The 25,067-nt window shown below is 53.7% G+C and overlaps 3 protein-coding genes across 3 annotated transcripts; all 3 read right to left on the bottom strand.

The window, feature by feature from the left end:
* Positions 1–1,504: 1,504 nt before the first annotated feature.
* On the bottom strand, positions 1,505–4,267 carry LOC101590511 (ly6/PLAUR domain-containing protein 2). The gene is made up of 3 exons (XM_004638980.2): positions 4,167–4,267; positions 2,169–2,288; positions 1,505–1,816 (listed from the first exon to the last, which is right to left on the bottom strand). Exons 1-3 carry the CDS (start codon positions 4,222–4,224, stop codon positions 1,611–1,613), a joined length of 384 nt encoding a protein of 127 aa, XP_004639037.1. The 5' UTR covers positions 4,225–4,267; the 3' UTR covers positions 1,505–1,610.
* Positions 4,268–11,297: 7,030 nt separating this feature from the next.
* LOC101590624 (secreted Ly-6/uPAR domain-containing protein 2-like) lies at positions 11,298–15,296 on the bottom strand. Its single transcript, XM_004638915.2, has 3 exons — positions 15,231–15,296; positions 12,039–12,143; positions 11,298–11,660 (listed from the first exon to the last, which is right to left on the bottom strand). Exons 1-3 carry the CDS (start codon positions 15,280–15,282, stop codon positions 11,524–11,526), a joined length of 294 nt encoding a protein of 97 aa, XP_004638972.1. The 5' UTR covers positions 15,283–15,296; the 3' UTR covers positions 11,298–11,523.
* A 1,053-nt stretch (positions 15,297–16,349) lies between these two features.
* On the bottom strand, positions 16,350–21,550 carry Lynx1 (Ly6/neurotoxin 1). The gene is made up of 4 exons (XM_004638916.2): positions 21,428–21,550; positions 20,425–20,575; positions 20,153–20,254; positions 16,350–19,962 (listed from the first exon to the last, which is right to left on the bottom strand). The coding sequence occupies exons 2-4, from the start codon at positions 20,474–20,476 to the stop codon at positions 19,766–19,768; spliced, it is 351 nt and encodes a 116-aa protein (XP_004638973.1). The 5' UTR covers positions 20,477–20,575; positions 21,428–21,550; the 3' UTR covers positions 16,350–19,765.
* Between the last annotated feature and the right edge of the window lie 3,517 nt (positions 21,551–25,067).

Genomic DNA, 25,067 nt, shown 5'->3' with positions numbered 1-25,067 from the left:
AGAGACCAGAGACACCAAGCCTGATTTTCAAAACAGATGAAGGGGGCTGGAGCTGGCAGGTTCCAGGAAAAGGACAGCCCACCCCTAAAACCGGCCAGGGGGTTTGAGAGGCCTGGGCCACAAGATCCCTGACTCAGCTCTTCCTTTCACCACCTGTCCTGGCTCCATTTCCAGCCCAAATTTGGGGCAATGTGCTTTTTTCTTCCCCCAACAGACTAGGTCCTGTCTTTCCTCCTACAGGTCATGGAACTACTTGGACCTCCACGTAGGTGGGGCCCTGGTTCAGGTTGGGACCTAAGCCAAGCACCCTGTCTGTGTCACTTCTCTACCACGAAGCTCAAGGACCCAGGCTGAAGCAAATCCAGAACAGGATCAGTTCCCCAAAGGGCAGCCCATCACCCATGAGGCTGAGATCAAGGACAGAGCTCTAAAGCTTGGTCCTAAAGCCTCACATATAGCCTGTATCAAGTACATGCCATGAACTGAACCCCTTCCCTTGTCACACACTGAGCCTTCACTCTGGTTACAGATTAAACCTGACCTTAGTGCTGGACAGAGCCCCATGCCCTTGCATAGACTGGGTCTGGATCTTGATCATAGGATGAGGTTTGATTAGAAGTCCCAGACAGGCCTGGACTCCAGCGCCTGTGAAGTGCAGGCCTTTCTAGAGTGTGACGTGATGACAGGTCTACTTCTCCCTTGTGACAAAGTCAAAGCTCAAAGCCACAGCTCCACATGGGAGCACTTGAGTCAGCACTAGACACCTCAGCTTCCTATTCTGGGAGGATACTGCTATTCTGACCCCCAGACAGATCGTGGCCACCCTTGTGGCCACCAGGGCTGGTGGTGGCACTCACTGGGCTGTGGGAACCCTGCCCCTCTCCAGCTGGTCCAAGACTGCAGAGTCATGCAGGTAGTAGGTCTTGTCCATAGGAGGCAAAAGAGGGGAGCTCCTGGGCCCCAGGGACTGGGGGTTCCCGGTCTCTTCCTCCAAGCAAAGGAGTATTTCTTGTGGTGCCTGGCATGGGACCCTCTCCCCAGGACAGAGCCTCCTCTATCCAAGAGCAAGAAACCCTCGAAGGGGGGCTATGGCTGAGGAGCAGGGCACCCTAACCTCAGGTTTTGGGCTGGAACTGTACATAAAGGAAGTGGCCCAGCCTATCTCACCTGGGCTGGAGGTCACCTCACCCAGGGGGCAGAACAGGACAGGAGGGGAGGACAGGGTCAGCTAGGGTCTGCAAGGTTACAGAGAAGAGGCAGAAGCCAGGGGGGGGGGCCCGGAAGTGGCTTTCTCCTTGGGTCCAACCTATGCCCACCTAGGCCAGATTCCCTGTAACCCCTCATGCTCTGAGGCCAGAGATCTGCCTGGTCTGGGTGGCTGTGTAGCCCTGGTGACATAGTTGTCTTTGTTACTGGGGTGGAGCTTAAACTCATTACAGGAGACAGGAGACACAGAGGAAGGAGACAGGGCTGAAATCAGACAGGCAGGAGGCCCTTCCCTGCCCCAAGGCAGACCCGTGGCCCGAAAGGAGACTCCAGAGAAGGCCGGTGTAAGAGGTCCTGCTTTTCTTCAAGGCATCTGGGGATGGGGTGGGAGGAAGTGAGGCAGGCTAGAGCCCAAGGTCCACGAGGTGGGCCAGGGCCAGGGCCAGGGCCAGGCTGTGGGTGCCGCCCAGGGCAAGTGCCCTGTCCGTGTTGCACAGGTCAGTGTTGCAGCAGGAAACGGGTCGAGTCTGGCCGATGCCGTCCACATCTGAAGGCTGGCATTTGCTGGCGCAGGACTTGGTCACCGTGGAGTCCCCCAGAAAGGGGAACACTGCGGGCACAGGAGCGCCAGCTATAAGGGCTGGTCCTTTTCGGCCTCCAAGCCCCCACCCTGGACCTACTTGCTTTGGGTCACCCATCCCAGTGGCCTCAGTTTCCTCATGCTGAAAGCCTGTCATGGGCCAAGGACGTGTGAGGCTTCTTGCCCTGGGCTCCCTCCCACGGAGGTGATTTCCACCCAGGGCAGGTAAAGCCAAGCTGCAAGGAAGCCACCCTTCCTAGTGACTCCCAGCCAGCCTGGAGGGCCCTCCTGTTAAGACAAAGGAAGGAGGGAGGGAGGCAGAAGGGACGGGGTGGGGAGGCTAACCACTGACCCTGACCCTGGTCACCCAGGTCCTACTGACCAATCTCCAAAGAGTAGAGTGTGGTCTTGCACATGGTCTCGTTGGCACCACATTTGGTGATGGTGATGCAGGTGGATACGGCCGTGGGTTCAGGACAGGCATAGCACTGCAAGGCTGTGACTGAGAGAAGGATGAGGGGTTGGTGGGTCAGGCACCCCTGCCCCATCCAGAGACAGTCTATGCATGATCATGACCCTGTCCCAGAGTCCCCAGGCTGAAAAGACCATGACACTTGGCCAGTTTTTAAAAAGCATCATTTTCGCAGGTGTGGGGTGCTGTTGGGCAGAGCCCCAGCTGCAAAAACCGGGGGTACTGACTCCTGCTAGCCCAAGCAGTTCAGGTATCAATGTTTGAATGCAGGCTGGGAAATGTAGTGAGTTAGTGAAGCTGTTTCAAAATTAAAATAAAGGGGTGGTGAATGAAAGCAAGAGACAGGAAAAGGAATATTGTAGGACTGTCCTGCTTCAAGGTTGTATATGGTGAGATTTTTGGACTTATGTGCAAACATGAGAAGTATAGAATTCTTTATGCCTGTTTTTAAAATATATTCTAATTGTTAAATGTTTTTTTATCATATTCTGTAGGGACTTAAAGTTCAATATATCAACACTTGATGAAAAATACCTGTTCCATGTTATGCCTAAGATGTTTGATATGCAAACAGATAGTGAGGTTAAGCTTAACAGCCTAGGTTGTATGGTAATAACAATAAGCTGGTCTTCTGGATGGTTAACAACCTAAGTTTGCAGACCAAAATTAGAGAAAAAGGAGGCTGCAAGGAAAGCCAACATTTTGGCCCTAGCCTTCTAAGGTCAATTAAGACTCAGGACATATGAGAACTTGTACTGTAACATCATGTAACTTGGTAGTGTCCCAAATTTTCTGATCAAGGAGATTATGGGGCCAAAGAGGAAAGTGATCGATGATGTAGAGTGTGCCTAAGGAGAGTCACATGGAGAGAAAACATTCTCTCAGGTTTTCACAGAAAGCACACTGGCCAAGCAATGGCCGTGACTCATCCACATGGCTGACACTGACAAAGGTTCTACAATCTGAGGTACAGGATCTCAGGATAAATCCTGAGGGAATTTCACTGACCTTATCAGACCCAAAAGCTACAACTCTTGTTGCATAGGTCCTGCTTTACCTTGGTCTTAACCATCCAGCAGAAAAGTATAAAAATGAAATAGAAGAAGTAAACCCATGCTGTTATGTTGAGCTGTAGGGGACTCAGGTCAACAATTTCTGACATTGCCAGTCAAGCAGAAGACCCAATACTATTATGGGCTACTGGACTCTCTTAGAATATTTTGCTGAGTTTACATACCTATAATATTCAAATAACAGAACTTAACAAAACAAGGGTATACAGATGAATGTCCATTTTGTATCTGGGTATTCAAAGTGGTTAGGATAGATATATAGCTACATTCTCTTAATGAATAGAGTGATTTGTTCTAATGGTGTTTGTAAATAGGATATCATGTCCGCATCTTGTATAGCAGTTAACCACTAGGAAGAATGTATGCAATGTGTTAATTATTGAAACTGCCCTACCAATTTGATTTGAAACTGTCTCATTGCTATTTGTTTATCAATAAAATTATGAGAAAAAAAGAATAAAAAAAAATTAAAGTAAAGCAGAGTAGTGGTGCTAGAGAGGTAGCTCAGTGTGAAAGCCCCGGCTTCAAGCCCCAGTACCTCCTAAACACACACCAGAAATTCTTGCAGTCTCGCCTGGAGGTGGCTGCCTTCCGTTCTCACAGAACCCCAGCCTGTCCTTCAGTGCTGGCTACACCACTCCCCCTTTCTTCTCATCTTAGGCCAGGCTGATGGGGGGCTGCTCCCCCAGGTCGACCCTCTCCCATTTCAGCCTTTCCCTGTGAACAGGTGGCAGTGTCAGCAGCTGGGGCTCTCTGGGGAGGGGGCAGACCCAGCGCACAACACAAGGCCCTTCCATCCCCCACACCCCACCGTCCCTTGCCCCTCAGCCCTCACCGGGTTTCCCACGAGCAGCCAGGGCCAGAACCAGCAACGCCAACCACATCCCCTGCATGGATCCTCCTCTGCTGCCCGGTTGATGGCTGAGTGTGGTGGTCCGACAGGTCTAATGAGCCGATTAGTGGAATCTGGCTTCCCTAGGGCGGAGACAGAGACCCCGCCCAGCCCCAGGACCCCTCCCCTCCTCTTAAACACTCTGGCTTCCAGGCACTCCTGCCATCTCCTGACCCACTCAGGTCCACCCCTCCTCCCTGCCCTTCCTCGCTGCTCTTCTGGCTGGGGCCTGTCCCTTCCTCCAGGGCCTGGTGGTGACCTGCATCCCCTCCTACCGGAGCCCTCCTCTCTGCAACTCCCTGCTGGGGACCCTCCCTGACTCCTTGACCCCTTCCATTCAGCTTCCTCTTTACTCTGCCTAGACAGGTCCTGGCTGCCGAGAAATTAGCAGTGGAGACCTCCACCGTGGGCCTCTATCAGGCAGATTCACAGGGACTGGAATCTCCCCAGAATGAACTTGCTGACCCAGTTGGTTGGAAATACTTAGTGGGGAGTGGGAAGGTGGTGGGCTGAATTACTCCTCCCTGGCAGCCCAGAGTTTGTTCAGAGGCTTAAGGAACAAAGAGAAAAAACTGCTAGGCCCACAGGGAAGTTAAGGTGTGGAGAGCCCCGGGTCTCCTTGGGAACACTAATCCTTTGGACGCTAGCCCCGCCCTGGCCATCAGCACACCTCAGACTCCAGTGGTTCTGAAGTGGCCTCAGGCAGAATTTTTCTGGCCCCATTGCTGGTAAGAAAATTGAAGGCGCTCCTTGCTTTTGAGAAACAGCTGAATTTGGGTGCTAATGACTGATCAGTCCTGGCTTCCCACTGCCCCCACCCCCTGCAAACCCCATGCTACCTGATCACCCCTGCTCAGGTCTGTCCTAATGGTCAGGCCACAGTCTCACTGGGCTGGCTCAACTCCCATGGGGCCCAGGCATCCTACTCTCATTGCTGGGTTTTGCTCTTGCTCCCCAGCTGCTGGGAAATGCCCCTCTCTCCTGCCCCTCCAATGATGTGGGAACCCTAGGCTTCTTTGCTGAGACTTTACCACAGGCACGGGTTGAACTCTTGTCTTCCTGGTGCCAAGCAGGACCCAAGGTGCTTGGGGCTGACATGCGGGGTCTGGGGCTCCTCCATACCCAGTGCGTGTCACAGACAGTGACTGATCTTATTTTTCTACACAACTCTGGAGGGTCACAAACCAATGAGTTTTAGTTTGGATGAAGAAACAGGAACTGGCTTAGGCAGGTCACCCAGCTAGGCGGCAGGGGCCCCAGCCTGTCTGATTTTGCACATCCATCACCAGGCACCCATGCCGCAATGCTGCAGCCAGCAGGATGGACTGCAGGTAGCTGACTGAACGCCCCGCACGCCCAGGTGTCTCAGGGCTAGCCAGCTTTCCTGTATGGCTGCTGGGCTCCTTCCTGTCCTCAGGCCCAGGCTTCCACCCATGACTTTCACCCAAATATGTGCCCTGCCTCTGGGTGTGGGATCCTCCTGGAGTTTCCACTTGACCCTCCCTGGGGAGAGCCAGGATGGATGCTTTTTGCCAAAGTGGCATCTGCCTGATTAGGGTGGGAGGAATGTAGCCCCAATAAAGTCTGGACTGCCTCCGTCTGGGAAGCCCAGGCCCCGCCCTGTGCAGTTCCTCAGGGATCTGTGAGTCAGGGCTCAGAGCTGGTACCAGGGTCAGGGCCCAGAGTGTGTCAGGATCAAGGTGTAGCCTGTGGCCAGGGAGGACCTCTACTGGTTACCTCAGAGAGGCTGCACCAGCCTGGGACATGCTGACCTCAGAACTGAACCTTGAACTGTGACGCAGGAATCAGATATCACTGTCATGCTGCATACTGGGAATTTGTCCTAGAGTCTCTATCCAGACCTTGGCCAGGGTGAAGGCTCGACTCTGTCAGGGAGGACAGTAGGCTCGCAGGGAAGCCACCCCCTGCTCCAGGGCTATTTCTGCTGATAATCCAGTGAGTCACATAGCGCCCAGTGGGGAGTGGGCCCAGGTGCATGGTCTTCAGTGTCCTCTGCCACCTGGGGTCCTGGGGTCTGTGGTCATCCAGTGTCCCAAGATCTCTCTTATCCCCACTGCCATTCAATGTCCTGTGGTCGCTCAGTATGCTCCATTACCCGTGCATGTCACATTCTGTGGGCTAGAGTCTGGGCAAAGCGAAGCCATGTTGTTCAGCTCATGTCATGGGGGGGGGGCGGCATGAGAGGGCCACAGTCAAGGCAGGGGTAGTTTCTGCCTACATCTGGGTACTCATCCTATTCTGACTGGAGTACACTGACTCCATGGTGGGAACTAGAGGCCTCCACCCAGCGCTCAAGATTTACATTGGCCACAATCACCCTCAACCTGAGCAATGCCTGCTGGGAGTGCTGCTGCGCTGCTGCCTGCACCCTCCTCCCCAGCTGGCTCTGAGATGCCTCCTCCTGTGGCTGTTTGTCCCATCATCTGGCACGTGGGTACCCCACACAGCCTAGCCACTGTATCAGGTACACACACCGTCACGCATCTTCTGAGAACCTGCTGTTTGCACCCTCCAACCAAGTACCCAGAGACACCTCTGGAAGGGTAAGCACGGTAAGCAGAAGCATCCCCCTGGGGCTCACTGCCCCCCACCACCACCACCCCCGCCACCCACATAACCAATGCTTCACTTACAGTGACAAACACATAACCCTGTCTCGTTGCAGATCTTCCCTGGATACCCAGCACTCTTCAACAGTAACCAGCTCTCATGCCCTGGCCTCAGAATCCTAAGCCCTTTCAGCAGTGCTCCACTGACCCCCAGGTTCCTAGGGCCCACCAGCCACAGGCATCTGGGGCACACTTGGGGAGCCAGTGCTGGACCTGACACTAGGTGAGTGTCAGAACTCTGCTGATGGCCCTCCAGGGGGCAGTGCCCTGAGCCAGCATGGAAGTGGCACCTGTCCCTTCTCAGCACTGTCTCTGTGGTGTGTGGATCTAGAGAGTGCTTGCTGTCGCTGACCCTGAGCACTATGATTTTACTCCGTTTGTACGCCCACCCAGGGGTCTTCATCTTTGACCTCCCTCTGTGGGTCTTGGCCGGGTCCTGTAGGTGCCACCTTCTGGGGGTGTCCGCTACACTAGGAGGGTGCAACCTTCTCAACATATGACAGTTATTCCCTACACTGTCAACTGCCTTTTAGTTCTATGTATGGTATTATTTTTCTTTCTTTTTGTTTTGTTTGTGTTTGTGTGAGATGGGGTTTGCTATGTAGTCCAGGACAGTCTTGAACTCACTAGGAAGCCCTGGGCTGGCCTCAAATTCACAGCAATCCTCTTGCCTTGGCCTCCTGAGTGCTGGGATGACTCTTCATGTGTGTCTCAATTAGTATTTTTATGTAGTCATTTACGAATCTTTCTCAATCTGAGTTTTGTACCTTATTTATACTTTTCTTTTACATTTTTATAGCTCCGCTAAATGTACTTCAGATGTTGCACAGCTCGTTCACTTAAAAGAGCGTAACCTGGTACTTTTTTTTTCCCCGCGGTACTGGGGATTGAACTCGGAACCCTGTGCTTGCCAGGCAAGCACTTATTCTACTGAGCTATCTCCCCAAGCCCAACCTGGCACTTTTAGTGCATTCACAGACACATAGAAACATCTCCAGTCAGTGGTGCACGTTTTCATCATCTCAGAAAACCCCTGTGCCTTTTAGCCATTACCCCGTCCCTCCAGTCCTGTGGTGTTGTGAAATATACATTGAGTCATCCTCTCAGTCTCTTGGCACACAAGGGCCGGGGAGATAGCTCAGAGGCATAAGCACCTGCCTCACAAGGGCAAGGTCCCAAGTTCGATCCCTGGTACCACAAAAAAAGGATGGTTTCTTGGCACATAACTCTTAAAATTCTTGGAATAGAGGAGGGCATGGGGACTCCCATCTGTAATCCCAGCACTCTGGGAGGCTGAAGTAGGAGGATTGGAAATTCGAGCCAGTCACATAGCAATTTAGAATGACTCTGCCTCCAAATGGAAAATAAAACTGATCTGGGGATGTAGTTCAGGCCCTGGTTTCAACCTCCAGTATTGGAAAAACAAAGTGAAAATGAAAACACAACAGAACTCTTGGAATCTCTAGAAGTGTCTTTTGTAAGCTAAGGGCTTAGAAGAGATCACTGCACAGAGGATGGGGCTTTCTGCTTGCCCCTGGGCTAGGGGTGTGGTGTGGTGGGGTGGGGCTGAACGCTGACCTGATTCCTAGTGACTATCCGGTCCGCATAACAAAACCTCCATAAAGACCCCAAAGAACAGGGTTGAAGGAGCTGCCTTCCAGTGGTGGGGGGGAGGGAGTTCCTGGAGGGTTGCCCCCCATCTCATCCCCACACCGTGCCTGCTGATGGCCCCTTCCCATCCTTTGTCACTTCCCAGAGAATAAGTGTGAAACATAAGTAAAGCACATCTTGAGTTCTGCAAACCATCCCACCTAAGGAGACCCCAGGAGGGGGCCATGGGAGGCATGGGCTACACTGGGGCTGGGGCTGGCATCCGAGTGGGGCCACCTGTGGGTCTCCCACCTTCTGCAGGTGAGCAGAGAAGCCTTGGAGGAGGCCCAGTGGGTGTGTGCTGCAGGATTGCTTGGGTGCTGGTGTGAAAGTTGATCCCAAGAGGAAACGGTTCTTGTCAGGCCTGGGCAAAGACAGAGCCTGGAAGTAGTGAAGGGAGGCCACCTGTGTGCCTGAGATGACCACTATGTCACGGACTTTCCAAGGGCCACCAGAGATTCTTTGCTGTATACACACCACACCCTTTGTATGCCTGGCACTTGCCTGCACAGATTTCTGTAACGAAGTTTATCTTCCACATTCCTCAGGACTGCAACAATTCCAACAACTTGCTCTGGATGGGAAGATACCTATGCCACTCACGGGACACCAGGTCCTGCCTCACCGGTATCTGGAATACCAGGAGCTGGTATCTAAGCCACTGACATGAATGTATCTATGTTGCCTTTTAAAACTCATCTGGCCAGGCTGGAGAGATAGTTTGGCAGAATAAGCGACTGCCTGGCAAATGCAAGGTCCCGAGTTCGATCCCCGGTACCGCATGCCATGCCAGCCACAGAACCAGGTGTCATGGTGCACGCCTATAATCCCAGCACTGGAGAGGCTGAGACAGGAGGATCACTATGCGTCTGATCTTCATAATGAGACCTTGTATCAGCTAAATAAATAAAAATAAAACTCATCTGTCCTTGGTACTCTCAAATAAATGTCACACAGGGTTGCAGGGTTTCTCTTTGTGATTTAGATGAAGAAGGGGCGCTCCACTTGTGTTGTGGCGTTTGGAAGTACACGTCATTTCCCCATCTCTTAGAAGGGGCTGGGGAGATAGCTCAGTAGAATAAGCACCTGCCTGGCAAGCACAAGGGCCTGATTCAATCCCTGATACTGCAAAAAAAAAAAAAAAAGTTTAAAAAAAAAATCCTTCCCCATCTCTTAGGACCGACCCCATCAATCCCGGAAGCCACTACTATTTTTGCAGATTATTGCTCATAGGACGCTTGCTCTTTTGTGTCTGGCTTCTTTCAGGTGGCAAGACATTTTCAAGCAACACCCATGTGGTGGGCGTGTTAGCTCCTCGTTTCTTTGTACAGCTGATTAACACCCTGTGGCCTGGCTAGATCACATTTTGCCTGTCCATTCATCCGCTGATGAACATCCGGCTTTTTCCACCTTTTGGCTGGTGTGAATATCTTTACTGTGAACATTCGAGAACCAGTTTCAGCTTGGGCAAGTTTCTACTTTACTTGGGCGTATGTGCCCAGCGGCACTGGGGCTGGGTCATATGGTAACATGAGGCCTAATGGGCTGAATAAGCCACGGATTGTTTATGAGACTAGACAAGCAAGCTTGAGGAGTGAGTCTTGTTTTTCCTCTTCTGAACTGTCTGGCATTTAAGCCGTGTCTTTCTTTTTGCACTTGGATCTTTGATTGCACTAAAATGCCTTGTGACTCAGTGACAGAAGTCAGAGCAGGTTGGGCGTTAACCTGGCCCATGTGGCTACTGTCTTGAGTGCCAGCAAGGGCATCTCCATGCTCTGCTGCGTCACCCATGCCCGCAGCTGTCTCTGACTCTCTCTGTGCAGGACGACGCTACTTGTTGCACCACACACTGCTTGTGGCACCCCCTCCTCCAGGCATTGGCTTTTTTTTTTAATTTTATTTGTGTGTGTGTGTGTGTGTGTGTGTGTGTGTGTGTGTGGCCAGCTCAGCTCACCAGGGGGCGGGGCTGGCTGGCTTGTGGTGCTGGGGGATTGAACCGCGGTCCCTGTGCTTTGCGAAGCTTGTTCTAAGTAGGTGCTTTAGACCACTGAGCCATCTCACCAGCCCCAGGCATTGGCTTTTCTGTATGTATTTTCACATGAACTTGGTCCAGGAGGAATCAGAAAGCCCCTGGAGGAGCCCGTGTACTGCAGTTGCTGGTGTGCCTCAGTGTGTCCAAAACCAGGAGCCAGAAACAGCCCAGGGCACGGCTGGGAGCCAGTGAGCAAATATTTGCCCAGTAAGGGAGTAACCTCCACAAACCTCAGCTTGCGCAGCTCCTGCGCTCACCCCGAGATGAGTGATCACAGCTGTCACGGCAGCTCTGTCATCTGTCCTACAGCGTACGGTCCAGCACTGGGCCATGGGCTGGCACGAGTGACTGAAAGAGCTGGAGGCAGCATGCATGCCCACTGTGGGCACACAGGGTAAGGGGGGAATGGGCCGGGCTCCCTGGAAAACAGGTGAGAGGAGCAGGGCAAACACACAGGCGGGCTGGCACCGAAGGAGAGGCAAGGAGGTGGCTGGTCAGGGAGGGGGCAGGTTTCCTGCAGCCCACCCTCCCTCTCCAGCTCGCAACCCTCCTCTCCCTGGCTGGTTTGAGCTGAGGGTCCTGACCCCAGTTGTGACCCCTAAGCTTTTCTGGCCTTGTGCCTGGCTGGATGCAGGTGGGGTGAGGGTAGCTGTTTGGGACAGGCTGGGGTGAGGAAGCCACAACTGAGAAAGAAGTGGCAAGAGACAAGGCGTTGCCTGAAGTGGCTTCCTGTGGCTCTCTGCTCTCACTGGGAAGCTCATGCCATTTGATATGGTGACGTTTTATTGGGGGGGGGTTGTCAGGTGTGGGAAGTGTCACATAGGGAAGGCTTCCAGCCTATATTGACATAGATTTAGGCGAGAATCCAGAAGGACTTCTCAGGGAAGACAAGGTTTGGAGTGAAGAAGACTGGCCTGGCTGAGAGGGACCTCAGGGCAGGTCTGGCTGGGGGAGAGATTGGTCAGGCCGGCAGCATCGGGGGAGGTACTCAGTCACGGTTGCAGAGGCTGAACTGGCAGCAGGCGACAGACACGTGGGGACCCAAGCCCAAGCTGGAGACTTCAGGGCAGCCCTTGTCGCACATCTTGGTGACCAAAGGCAGGTCTGTAAAGCTGATAGGGGTCCCTTGGGGGTAGGAGAGAAACCTCAGATGTTCCTGGGACCCTGAGCTGCCCAAAACCTCTTGTCCCACCTGCCACTGAGCTGAAGAACACCCCCAGGAAATCAGGCACGTGGGCCCCCAAGGGTCATTTGCTGGTTCCCACAGGGACACTGCCTAGGGTGAAAGGTGATGACCACTACCACCACCACCCAGAATGCCAGGCTGAAACAGAACAAAGTCACCCAGGCCACCAGAGGGCATGTGCTCCCTGGCCCTGATCTGGCCAGGTGTCCCTGCTCTGCCCCTGACCTGCCGGGCCCCTGGACTGGGACCCCTCTGAGCCCAGGTTTCCCAACCAGGGCAAGAATGGCATGGCCAGTCCATCTGCCCACCCAACTCACGTGTGGCAATGATGACGCAGTGGGTGGAGCCTCTTGGACAGCTGAATGGCTGGGAACACCCTCCAAAGCCTTTGCAGCGGTGGCATCTCAGGCCCTGGGCTGTAGCTGCAGGTTGGGACAGACGATGGCATGGAGGAAGCAGGTGGCAGCTGCTGCAAGCCCAGTGCCCCCTCTACCCAGCATCTACTCCTGTCTGTAGCCTCTGCTCCGTGAGCCCCTGGACCTCGGTGTGTGGGGTCAAGGGTGTCCACCACGCACCAAGCTTCAGCTAAGGGCTGGGCCAGATCCTGGCATTCAGCCCTGCTGTCACGGGGCACAAGTGACCGTGTTGGGGCCAGCTGGGTTGCTTCCCTTTGCTCAGGATGACACACACTGGAAAGAGCTGGTGAGATCTCCTCAGGGAGTGGAGGGTCCAGCCTCAGCTTTGGGTGGGGCTTGGGTGGCAGAGGGCGGGGCAGTGGTCGTGCCTACTTCCACCTGTAGGCCCTGCAGATCCACAGGACCTCCATACTGGGGCTGAGTCAGACGGGGCCTTTCCCTCCTTCGCAGAAACCAAGGCCAGGTTGACCAAAAGGAATGTAGGATGCAGGATATGTTCTATTTGTCTTTTTCTTGGAAAATAAGTGACTCTGTCCCAGTGCGGTCCTCTGCCTCAGTGCCCTAGGGGACACTGTCCTGCTCTTCCCCACTCCCTCTGCTGCTCCCTGGCCTTCTTTCCCTGGTGCTCAGCCTCAACTCCTACCAAGTTCCGTGAAGGGAAGAGCCGCTGGCCCCTCCCATCCTGCTGCTCCCAGGTACTCTAGAACCTGCAGGGGACACAGGCCCCACCTGTCCTCCTCAAGCTGCGCTAAGGAAACTGACTCAGGTCTTTCCAGTGGGCCAGTGAGTGGAATCCTATTTGGGAGCTGGGCTTCCCCTAGCTCCTGGGGGCCTCAGCAGCTCACCACCCCCACACCTCCATCTCCACTCCCCTCCCCCACAGCATCCAAGTGCAGAGTCCTCATCAGCCCTGAAGCTACACATTTTGCAGCAGATGACAGGAAACCCTGCCATGACCCTTGATTGTCTGCCACCTTGTGGAGGGAACTGGGGCCACTGTTCAGCAACCACAGACTCCGGGTGCCTCACCCCACTACAACTGCCAGGCCACCATGGCTTGACAGGCTGGACACATCATTCTGGACACTGATGAATGAGCACAGCATGCTTGGGGGCAGTGGTAGTGCAGGGCATGGGTTGGGGGTGAGGGGGTCACCACAGAGATGCTGCCCCAACTTCCTACTACCCTGCTCTTGGAATCCTCCCAGTGCCCCCTGGTTTTGCACTGGCTGTTCCTTCCAACCTCCTTCAGCACAGGCTTCAGCTCAAAAGCTACCTCCTCCACCTCAATAAAATCAGAAAAAAAAAAAAAAGAATAAAAATAAAAAAGCTACCTCCTCCAGGTAGGCCTCTGCTGTATCTTGGCCTCTTTGACATACCCCCTCTGGCTGCAGGATCCCTACCCTAGTGATGGTGTCACCCTGTCCAGGGTTCCCTCTCCACCCACACCCCACACTGAGGCCCCTGAGTGGGTAGAGTTCTGTTCCTACTCTTGGGATCCTTTCAAAGCATCCATCAATCCAGAATCCTCCCCTGCACATAATGAGGCTTGTGGGAAGAATGAACGAGGGAATTCTATGGCTGGGGCTGAGGGCAATGGCTGGATTATCAATCAAGGAAAGGACGACTTCTGCTCCTTATCCTGCGCTTTTGCTTTTTTATTGATGAGGTGGAGGAAAATTTAGCTCGCAGAAGTCAGCCACTCGGGGCAGTGTTGGGCCAACAGGAGAGCACTGAGTAGTCCCTGTAGCCCTGAATGGGCTCTACAGTAGTGGGGACCAAGGGGTGGGCTCTGAGGGCAGCAGATAAGGGACGGAGGGTCCTGCGGGCTGTGGGGCTCTTAGGGGAGATGCCCTGTGGTTTCCCTTGGGTGTGAGCCCAGGAAGATGGTGCTACCCATGGATGGCAGGGCCGGCATGTGTCATGAGGCACTCCTGGGAGAGGCTACAGGCCCGACTCCACCATCCTCCAACTGGAAGAGTCATGGCCCGGTATGTCCCAGAGGCAGGTGAGATTGCTGCAGAAGGAGGTGCTGGGGGGCTGCTCTTATGGGGAGAGATCTCTAGGTCAAAGATCTTCCTGCCATGCACTGGCCTTGGTGCAGACCGAGAGGAAGGAGGGCTGGTAGTGGCACAGCCCTGTCTTGATGGGGATTAGGCCTCTCTTACTCAGAGCTCAGGATTCCACTGAACCCAGAGGGCCTCTGGCCCTTAAGGCAGAGCTGGTCCTCCTCGAAGAGCCTCACTTCTCGGAGGACAGGGCCACCATGGTGTCTTTGGTAGGCGGGGTTGTCCCTGGGCATGGAAACTCCAAAGTTGGCACCAAGGATGCACATGTGGGCCTTGTGCCCATCTCAGGTGGGTCCCTGGGCATCCCCACCCACAGATGGGGAAACTGAGGCTTTGCCAGGCGAGGCCTAGGAGATCTGGGGCTGACTGGGTATGCAGAGTGAGGCAGGTGGTCTTGCTCAGACATCAGGTGAGCTAGGGCTCGGTTGGGAGATGTCTAGGCCAGGCGCGGGCAGCAGCGTTTGAGGGGTGCTCTTGTGCAAGGACCAGGGCCAAAGTGCCAAAGCCAGAGCAGATGGGGCCAGCTTACAGATGAGGATAGTCACAGGGTGCGGAGGACAGGAGCAGAGCCCACCCTACCCCCACCCCCTGCCAAGGCAGAAAAGGACCAGAGAAGGAAATGAGGAGGGTGCCAGGAGAGGGTGACTGCATGTGGCAGCCAGCGGGGACTTCTGCCTAGAGGCCTGGAGGAGGGCACCCAGAGCTGCTGCATGTGTGTGCATGTGCTGGTGTTCAGGGGGTGGATCTGTGTGGAGTTGGGGTGGCCCAGGGGTGTGCATGCACCCAGGACATGAGAGGTCGGCATTAAGGCTATGCTGGGGGCTGTGGGGAGCAGAGACACAATGTTAGGTGAGGAAGAGCAGAAGACAGGCTGGTGGGCAGGGAGACCTGGGGCCCGGATGGGGTAGTGATAGGAAAGAGGCTTCCCTAGGGGTACAGTCACAGCCTGGAGCCATGGATGGCCTGGATGGAGGGATGGATGAGAGCAGTAGGGGTGGAGGAGCAGCCCAACCCCTGGACTCACCCAGCACCAGGCTCAAAACCACGGCCATCACGAGTCCTCTGAGAAGCCGCATGTTGTCAAGGTGAGGGCGAGTATGGTGCCCTGGGTTTTGCTTATACCCACGGCTGCTCCCACCCCCACCCTTCTGAGTCACCGGCAGCCTGGTTGAGCTAGGAGATGGGCCAGGCTCAGGTCACCCCAGAGACCAACCTGGCCCTGGGGTTGTGGCACTGTGCCTTCAAGGTCTTCTGCTCCATCCACAAAGAGATGTCCCAGTTGTCAGAACCAGAGTTCTCATGAGGGGTGAGGCCTAGGATGGTCCCCTCAGTGGCTGGGAGGAGCACAAGCAAGGAGCCCAGCCCTTGCCCTGCAAGATGCAAATGGAGCCTCCCATGTGTGGAAACCCAAAACCTTCAGCACCTCACCCTAGAGGGAGTCAGGAGACCAGACCTCCTCTGGAGAGGCTGAAGGAAGGATGGGGCTGCTGTCCAAGAGAGGGACCAGGCTGGTATGGCACCCAGGGGCCCAGAATCCAGGAGTGTTTGCCCAGTGGGGCAAGGGCCAACAAGGCTTTGGGGCTAAAGGGCCCCCAAAGGGGCCAAGTGGGGGTAAGAGTAGGACGGGATTTGGGTAAAAGGCTCAGAGAGTCAGCTTGCCACCCAGAAGACCCTTGTGCCCTCCCCCAATACCATGACATCTGTCTAGTGGGCTCCCCAGGGAGAGGGAGGTGGTGGTGGATGAAAGGGAAGGAGATCCTGAGAGGCTCTCAGACTGACACCCCTCTTCCTAGGAGCAGCTGGGAAAACGGGCTCAGGAACCTGAAAGTGAGGGGACAGGCTGGAAGCACCCTTCTTTGTCATCCTGACTCCTCTACTCCCAACCTTCCCCAGGGCTGTCTGGCCCTCAGGGGAAGATCTACTTCTCTCACATCAAACTGAGTGACTCTCAGAAATCCTTTTTGTCTCTTGTGCCTGGGCTGGCTCTGAGATCAGATAGCACCAGGGGAGGTGAAAGAGCCAGAGATCTAGAAGGGATGGGGTGAATAGGAGTCCAGGGCCCATGGGGCCAGGAGGTTCTACCAAACGAGACTGAGTGGGTGGGGCCAGAGCACATACCAGGCAATAGATAGCGAGGAGCAGACACGTGCATCTGTCCATTTATTCACCCCTCCCACAGGGAATGCTGTTGGGAGCTCTCTGGGGTGCTGGGTATACAATGTGGATCAAAGGGTGGAACACGTTATGGCCTAACGGTGAAATTTCAGGTCCAGATCAGGGTAAGGGTTGGGACTTAGTGTTGGCATTGGCTGCTGCAGCAAGGAGATGGGTTAGGAAGCACCTGGACCCCAGAAAATCAGCTGAACACCGGCTCCCGGGACCAGCTGGATGGGCACTTTCATTCCTATTTAGTCAACGCAGTGGCCAGGCCCAGGGCACCCTGGGCTGTGGGACTCACAAAGCACCCTCAGAAAAGAATGGTGTGGGAAGGGCCGTTTCATTTCTGCTTCTCAAGAGTTTTTAAATGAGACATATGTTCCCTACAATAAATCAGAAACTGTAAAGGGAGACAAAGAAGCCATCGGCGGGCTTTCCCTTCTCAGGGCCTGGGGAAACTGGCCACAGGTGTCTCCAGAGGATAGGGACCTATCCCAGTGCTGAGCTAACACCCCTGACAAGGCAACCACAACTGGCTGCATCTCCAGGTCACCAGCTTAGTGCCAGCTTCTTCTTTCTGTCTCCATGACACCCACAGAAACCAGGTACCACTCCATGGTGCCCAGAGCACTGGGAAGCTCCCCTGAGAGCTCCCGCTGCTTCTCTACATGGACAACAGACTTGGACTGGGACAGGCCAGCCACACCTCTGCCTCAGTTTCCCCAAAATGCAGTGCCTTTGTGAACAGCCCTGGATGACTGACCATGTTGAAGGATTCTTGCTGCCCCAAGAATAGAACGGCCAAAGTCCTGGGCCCCTACAGAAAGGCGAGCCCTGTGGTCCCTGATATTCCATTGCCTTTCTGTCCCTCTACTCTGTGTCTCTTCCGTCTGCATCCAGACACAGGGCTGGATGCCCCACTCTTGACCCTTGTCCTGGGCTCCCCAGCCTCTGGCTTGGATTTCCTCCCTAAACTTTCCAGTTCTAGAAGAACCTAATATGTTAAGATTTTCTGAAGGTTAGAAAACCACTGTACCCCTCCCTGGGATGGGGATGCAGCACCCCAGTGAATCCCACTGGTGGGAAAAAAGGGCATAGTAAGTGAGGTGAGAGTATGCAGGGAGCCAGGTGGCCTGGGGGCAGCCAATGGCTTCATCTGCCTGTGCCTTGGTTTTGCCACTGTCCAAGGATCATGACTGTTCCCCAGCTTGCAGGCTGCCCTGCAGCACTTGAGCCATGAGTCAAGGGAGTAGATGGGTGTTGATCACAACACCCTACGTACGACCAGGACAGGCCAGCCACTACCACTGCCTCAGTTTCCCCAAAATGCAGTGCCATCACCTCCCATTGATTGGGAACCTCCTGTGTTGGGCACGTGACAGGACCAAGGACAGGCCAGATAAGCAGGATATTGGTCTTGGGGAACTCAGGCTGGTGACAGCATGGTCACTGTGGCACTTGGACAGGTGCTCCCAACACCCTGAGCCCACAGGTGACATGGCATTCCATGGAGACAAAAGGAAGACCCATTTGGGGCCCTCCCAGCTCTGGCTGAGGACACCACTTGTGCAATGGACTTGCACAAGTAAGGTGATAACAGTTCCTTGGGACCTCCCACTGACTCAGGGCCTCACCTGGCTCTTCCCAGCAGGCCCTGGGCCTGCAATGGTCACCATGCCAAGGCTGCTGCTTGCTGATGGGATACTCAGGGAAGGAGGCTGTAGACCACAGCACTTCTCTGGGCTCAGCCCTCTACCCCCACGTGTGTGTGTGTGTGTGTGTGTGTGTGTGTGTGTGTGTCTATCTACCAAGCCTGTATTTGTCCCTTCCCATCTCCTTTCCTTGAATGAAGTTCACAATTCCTCTGGAAAGTGAAATGTCCCCCCACCAAGGCCCTTCAGCTCCACCTTCTACCCCTAAATCTGTCCTTTACAGGAAAAACTGAGGCAGAAAATTACCCCCAGCCCCAGGTCTAGAGCTCCAGACCTGTAAAAGGTTAGAGAGCAGAGCCCACAGGCGGGAGACCTGGGTCCTGAGCCCACTCTGGGAACAGGTGCAAGCAGCTCTCAGGCTGCATGCAGCACAACAGGGGTCTTACAAGAGGGCTGCGTTTGGGGCTAGGGACAGGAGACTATTGCTCACCTGTCCTCCTGGGCTGGGCCACTGGAGGGGTCCCTCAGCTACACCTGAGCAGGAGTACCATGGATGAGGATGGCTGCACCACTCCCTCAGGAGGAGGCAGGTGCTCCTCAGGCCACCCACATTCAGATCATGGTGTCAGGCAAAACTGGATCTCCCAATTCTGTTCTGCAGTTGTATTCTTAGGGAACAACCAATCGTGCTTAGAGAAGTGGGGTGCTTCAGCCCAGGGTAGACTGCAAACTCTCCCCATGGACTTCAGGATGGAAGGGGCCCACAGGATCCCCAAGCACCTGGTGCAGACCTGGGCTGGACCTTGTTCTGCTGGGGGTGACCTAGGGATCTATGAATAGAGATGAGCCAGCCTGTAGGAAGTAGGCAGTGGGCTTGGACTGGTGTGCTGTTCCCTCGCCCCACCCCTGTTGGCCAGCCAGCCTCACCCTGTCCCTCTTCCAGCCACTTGTCACATGGGTACACTCCTCCCCTTTCCCTGCAGAACTTGCAGTGCTGTTCTGCCCAGAATAGTCTGGCTTTCAGGGGCCAAATATAGCAGGGCCACTGGCTTGAACTCAGGGTGGGGGCAGAGGTGGAGAGGTCAAGGCATCTGGCTGTACAAGATGCCACCCACCCTGCACCTAGGATGGCTTCTGGGGATGGAGGGGCCTCAGAGCCCTGCTGAGGCAGAGCCATTTTCTCCTAAGCCAAGAGCTGCTCTGACACCAGGTCTGGCACACTTCCTGGGACAGCTGTAGGGTGATAAAGGCCTCACATGTGGCCTCATCCCATACCTGCCCTGGACAGCTGCTGACCTCAGGAGGAAGCAGAGAAATCTCTGCTGGATCCTACCCGCCCCTCAGCAGGTTCCTAATCTTCCCTCCCCCTCCAGCACACTTATCACCTACTTTGTAGATCGTGGCAGGGTCTTGCTGCACAGAAGTTTCCCATTAAATAAGAGTTCCCAGGCTAATTGACTCCCCCTGCCCCTGAAGCAGGAGGACCCTCCCCAGTCTGCCCACCAAGGCCTGACCCTTTGGGGAGGTCCAGTCCCACACACCAGCCCTCTGACAATGATAGGTCTCAGCCTGGAAATGAGGCCTGGTGTGGCTGCAAGATAGGAGTCCTCTTCCAGTGAGTCATGAGATCTGGTGCAGTTGAGGGGTCTCAGATGGTGGACAGCAGGGCAGGGTATGTATGCAGTGTGAGAGGGTGCAACTGTCCAATCCAAGGCTTGTCCTTGAGTGGGCCTGCTGGGGAAAGCAGGGCTTAGAGAAGACGCCATACGGTGGTCAGAAGAATAGGAGCCAAGCCCAGGGTCCCTGGGGCAGCAAGGCCAGCACCATTGCAGAGGTCATACTGGCAGCAGGAGCTGGTGGATGCATGCTTGGAGTAGCCATCATACACGGTCTCGAAGCATTGTGGCACACAGGACTTGCTCACCTTCATTCTGTATGGAGTATAGTCTGCAGAAGACAGACGAGGGGCCCGAAGGCTGCCCTCAGAGGGATGGGGACCCAACTGGCCTAGAGCCAGCATGATGGGGCAAGTAGGGCTCACCCCCTTTCCAAGCGCTCCCAGGAAGGACCCTGGGGCAGGTGGGAGCCTCCCTCCTGTACCCACCACATTCCCAGGGCCTAGGGGTACCAGACTCACAGGTACGTGTGGTCATGCAGTATCTAACCATGGCCGGGCAACGTATGGGGTTGAAGCAGTTGTCTCCATTGTAGCTACACACGTGGCACTCCAGGGCTTGGGCTGAGAGCAGGGTGTGGGGTCACAGAAAAGGGAGAAACCCTTCAGCGGATGACCCTCCCCAGGCAGGGAAGTGAAGAGGGGAGGTGTTCTCTGGGAACTCTGGTCAGCCTCCCCACTCTAAGGCCTCCCCACATTGGGCCTGTGCACCCCTCTGGCTTCTGTCCACTCACCCAGAGGCAGGCCCACCAGGGCCACCAGGAACAGGGCAAGCAGGGCCGCCATGAGGCAAGGGAGCTTGTGGATAGGTGGATCCAATTCAGCCCAGCGAGGGACAGTCGCGCCTCTCTCCAGAGCTCCTGATTTGCAGGAGGTTCAGCAGTCCTGCAAAGGGTGACAAAGGCAGGTGCTCAGTGCTTAGCCCAAACAGGCAGAGGGTTCAGTTGGGCCACCAACTCAGTGTCAGCGAAAGTGTCCTGGAGACGAGGGGAGGAGGAAGCAGGGGCCAGAGCCTCCAACAAGGGCCCAGCATGGACAAAAGCCCAGAGGCCAGTGCAGACTGAAGGGTGGGGTGCAGTGCTATGGGGGGGAGACCCAGGAACCGGCCCATGGCAGGATGGAGATGGAGGTAGGATGGGGTGGAGGAGTGAGGGGGCTGTTGCTCAGTGCAGAGACGACAAAAATGGACATACACTCCTCCCCTCACAGCTGTGGGTGAGGACCGCTAGACAGAGCCCGACTCTTCTGGCTGCTCTGGGGTGTCCTGTCTAGGGACCATCTCCCACCCAGAAAGACTTCCGGGGTACCTTGGCTCCTCTGGCCTGCACCCTACCTACTCTTGCGGCGAGGAGAGGAGACGCTGGACGCCAGGACAAGAATGAAGGAGGCGCTCTAGGCAGGGTTTGGCGTTTGCAATAGAGAAGTCTGGTCTTTGGGGATCTAGGCCACGGACTTCCTCTGCCCAGCCGCCATGCTCGGGTTTGTCCTTGCTGGGGGGACTAAATTAGACTCCCTAGAAAACAATCGGTCTTGCATGACCCATTTCCCCAGGTGCTATCCCGGGATCCCGAGTCTGACTCAGGGCTGGACCGCGGCTCCGGTGCTTCCCGCCCCCCACCCCCACCCCCACCCCCAAAGCTCCGCCCCAGAAACTGCGGTCTTGGCCCAAGAAGGGCTCCGGACGCCAGCCGGGTGACCTTCACGACCACCGCTCCTGCGCTCCTCTCAGGTACTCACCGCAGCCGTTCCCCAGGTCCACTAAGGGTCCAGCTGTACATCAGTCCGCGATTCCCGCAGCACCCACACGCATCGCTGCGGCCAGCACTGCGGGGCTCACGACAGTCACGGCTCGCTCTCGGCTCCACCCCCACCAATAAAGCTCACTGCAGGCCCCGCCTCTCCCCGCCCCCAACCTCGCTTCAGTGCCCCCACTTAAGCCTCGCCCAGGTCGCCCCCGCCCCGAGTTCCCCGAAGCTCGGTCACTGTCCTGCCCCCGCCCTTCCACGCTCCAGTCCAGGCGCTCTCTGAGGCCGTTCCGTCCCCCTACCGTCGAGAGCCTGAGGTGACTACCCAGTAGTCACTGCCTGGACCTCCAGGGTGCGTGGGGATTGTGACAGTAGCTGGGGCATAAGCCCCCCTCCCCCAGCCCAGCTTAACATCCTATCCATCCTCAGACTCTCGTGTACAGCCAGAACACTTGTCACCTGGACCCGCCGCTGTCCGCCCGCTCAGGCTTCTCCGCAACACTCAGACCTCCGAGCCCACTGGGCGTCCGTAGTGACTGCTCTGTGTGCCACGGTGTCCGTCCCGGGCAGCACTCTGAAGCCTCCCAGGAGGCTTCCCGGCTGGTCTCATGCCCTTCCCAGCTTTGAGATTCCAATTTTAAATAATTATTTTTATATAACTTTAAATATTTTGCCTTATTTTTAAATTCCGTTTTAGGTAAAATTTAATTAATTTTCCTGGACCCTAAAATTTTCTTCTTTTCAAATGTGAGGAAAAAATAATAATAAAAACATTCCTTCAATCTTGAAAGCTCATTTTACCCTCAATAACGATCAGTCCTTGTTACTGGCTCTGAGTAGTAAAATCCTTCAGTCTGGACAAACCGGACTGGTCGAGGTCTGTCAAATGGTCCTGTCCCCGAGTTCCAGGAGTCATTACAGGACAAGGGGCAGAACCTATTGACTGAGAGTGGCGGTTACCCGGCCCTCTGGGAGTCACATGTGTTGGAGGTGTTCACTCAAGAGAAATCAACCTGCGCCCCAGCTTCAATATCTCTTGAGAGGAAGCTCTAGAACTGGATTTAGTGTTTTGTCTTTAAAAGCTGAAAAGCACACAAAGTATACAAAAAACTATATTATCATATTCATTGTATTTATTCACTGCACCTGTTATTATACAATTTGGTTAGTACTGTATGTGTTATTATAAAAGGCAGACATGGCTCCACAGGCAACACAGGGCAGCGATCCCTGGGTGACCAGAACAGAGGAAGGGAGCTACAGGATGTAGCACGGACAGGAACCCCGCAGTGTCCTCTACGAACCCTCCTCCAGCTACCCACAGCCGCCTTGAGTCATAACTGCCAGGACCACCCTGTGTGGCTCTGGTGGGTTTCCTGCATGGTTTCCTTGCAAGCCATAACTACATAAACCCACCAGCGTGGTGTACAGAGCTTTACAGCTGGAACCTGGCTCCCTTGGTGCCAGGAATTTGCCTGCTGTCCTTGAGATTATCCTGGGCTAAACTAGGTATGTCAGGCTCCAAGTCACTTTTCTCCTGACCAGGACTTATGTGCTCCATCTGACCCAAATCGTGGATAGACTGACTTCTGCTACCCAGGAGCAGGCTCCCATCACTGAGTTACCGGTAAGTCGCTCTCTGTGACGCTGGATCTGTCTGTCTGCCTTTTCTCAGTCTCTATTACTTCCGTGGCCTCATTCACATGGTTGGACTCTTTCTGGAACAGTGTAAGTCTCAAGGAGACTGGGGAGCCCAGGCAGGCCACGACACTGGAATCCACGGGGCAAGAGTGTGGGACAGAAGATACAAGGGAACTGGGTAGAGTTTCCCTGAATCGTCAGCTTTGTTCCTATTAGTGCCAGAGTTTGGAGACCTCTTGGAAGGCAGGCCGGCTCCAAAAGGAGCTGGTACACCATGCATAGTGCAAGCCTAGGGCAGGGGACCAACCTGTGTGCCTGGGGGACAGACCTCGTAATCTCGGGCACCCCTGTGCTGGGGTTAAATCAGAGCTACACTAAAGGCCACACAAACTCTAAATAATAGTTAAAAGTAAGCCTCCAACTATCTGATTGCCTGAAGTAATTTAATTGTGTCCTGGAACAAAACTGAAAATTATTTTTAAAAGTCCACGGCACAACAACATACAATCGGCCTGATGGCAAGCCTGACGTCAATTAAATGCCACTAGCCCAGCAGGGAAGCAGAATCACTCTTTCGATCCACAGTATGTGTGTGTGTGGGGGGGTACTATTAAAACCCAGATGTGACCCAGCTAAAATGTTAGTAGGCCAGGACATTTTGTATGTTCAAGAAGGGACAGCATGAACATAGGTTTTCTGATATTTACCCCTCCCCCCCCCCTTTTTTTTTTGGTCCTTTTGAGACAGGGTCTCACTATGTAGTTCAGGCTGGCCTTCAGCTCACTTTGTAATCCAGGCTGGTCTTGAATTTACAACAGCTCTCCTGCTTCAGCTTCAAGTGGTGGGATTATAGGCGTGCATCACTGTGCCTGGCCAAAATTTAGTTTTCTTTTCTTTTTTTTCCCGGAACCGGGGATTGAACTCAGGCCCTTGAGCTTGCCAGGCAAGCTCTCATTCTACTGAGCCACCTCCCTGGCTTTGATTTTTTTAAAGATGAAAATAGAGCTTCTGAACATGTAAGATAAAATAAAGGAAAATACACACTGGAAAAAAAGGAACTCTACGACATTGTTGGTAGGCATGTAATCTAATGCAACCACTATGGAAATCATTACAACAATCCCTCAAAAAACTAAAACTAGGAATTCCACTTGACCCAGCTGTCCCTCTGCCAGGTGTCTTCCCCATTGAGTGAAAACCACATCACAGGGATTCATGGATATCCACACTTCTAATGACACAATCTATAACAGTTAGAACTTGGAAATAGCATATTCGCCCATCAATAGATGTGACATTTATACATGGTGGAGTACTATGCTGCCATAAAGAAAGATAAACTTTGGAAGGCATTTGCAGATAAATGGAAGTAACCTGAGAATGTAATGCTAAGAAAAATAAGTCAGGCACACAGCTCAAATATTATATAGTTTCTCTTATGTGAAAAACTAAGTATATGTATATTCAAATAAATAGCAAAATAGAAGAGAGATAAATAGAATAATAATAAATAGAATAAATAGGGAGAAATTAAAATACTTCCCCAAATTACATACTCCATATATTTAAATTTTTTTTGATATATATGCTAATTTGTTTTTTATATGAAATTTATCTTGTTGCAAAGAAAGTTATGTTTTTGTTTGTTTGTTTGTGGTACCGGGGATTGAACTCAGGACCCTGCACTTGCCAGGCAAGTGCTTATTCTACTGAGCTATTTCCTCAACTTCTACAAAGAAAGTTTGTGCTGTTATGTTTCTTTTTTGTAAGAATCTTTTTGGCTTATGTCTTGTCTTAAATAACTGTTTTGAAGATAATGATACTGGAATACCCATTATTATTTTATTTGCTTATGAAATTTTATTCTTTTTTATAAAATATAAAAGAAATAAACACTGAGTGGGATTAACAACAGATTAGATTGCAGAAGAATGTCCTGTGAATGTGAACATTTAGGGCCTACTAAAAAAGAATTACAGGGACCGGGGGGG

The sequence above is a fragment of the Octodon degus genome, unplaced genomic scaffold, assembly GCF_000260255.1.
Source record: "Octodon degus isolate 3935 unplaced genomic scaffold, OctDeg1.0 scaffold00104, whole genome shotgun sequence".
Taxonomy (NCBI): Eukaryota; Metazoa; Chordata; class Mammalia; order Rodentia; family Octodontidae; genus Octodon; species Octodon degus.
The sequence above is the reverse complement of the archived record's forward strand: the minus strand, read 5'-3'. Positions and strand labels throughout refer to the sequence as shown.

Bases quoted from the DNA above. Each gene is read 5' to 3' on its own strand.
- LOC101590624 (XM_004638915.2), bottom strand. From the start codon at position 15,282: ATGCGGCTTCTCAGAGGACTCGTGATGGCCGTGGTTTTGAGCCTGGTG. The intron at 12,144-15,230 runs GTGAGTCCAGGG...CCCAACCTGCAG, and splicing joins GGTTTTGAGCCTGGTGCTGG to CTACAGCCCAGGGCCTGAGA. The intron at 11,661-12,038 runs GTGAGTTGGGTG...CCTACCCCCAAG, and splicing joins CTGCGTCATCATTGCCACAC to GGACCCCTATCAGCTTTACA.
- LOC101590511 (XM_004638980.2), bottom strand. From the start codon at position 4,224: ATGCAGGGGATGTGGTTGGCGTTGCTGGTTCTGGCCCTGGCTGCTCGT. The intron at 2,289-4,166 runs GTGAGGGCTGAG...TCCTTCTCTCAG, and splicing joins GGCTGCTCGTGGGAAACCCG to TCACAGCCTTGCAGTGCTAT. The intron at 1,817-2,168 runs GTCAGTAGGACC...CTGTGCCCGCAG, and splicing joins ACTCTACTCTTTGGAGATTG to TGTTCCCCTTTCTGGGGGAC.
- Lynx1 (XM_004638916.2), bottom strand. From the start codon at position 20,476: ATGGCGGCCCTGCTTGCCCTGTTCCTGGTGGCCCTGGTGGGCCTGCCT. The intron at 20,255-20,424 runs GTGAGTGGACAG...CCCTGCTCTCAG, and splicing joins CCTGGTGGGCCTGCCTCTGG to CCCAAGCCCTGGAGTGCCAC. The intron at 19,963-20,152 runs GTGAGTCTGGTA...TGTCTTCTGCAG, and splicing joins CTGCATGACCACACGTACCT to ACTATACTCCATACAGAATG.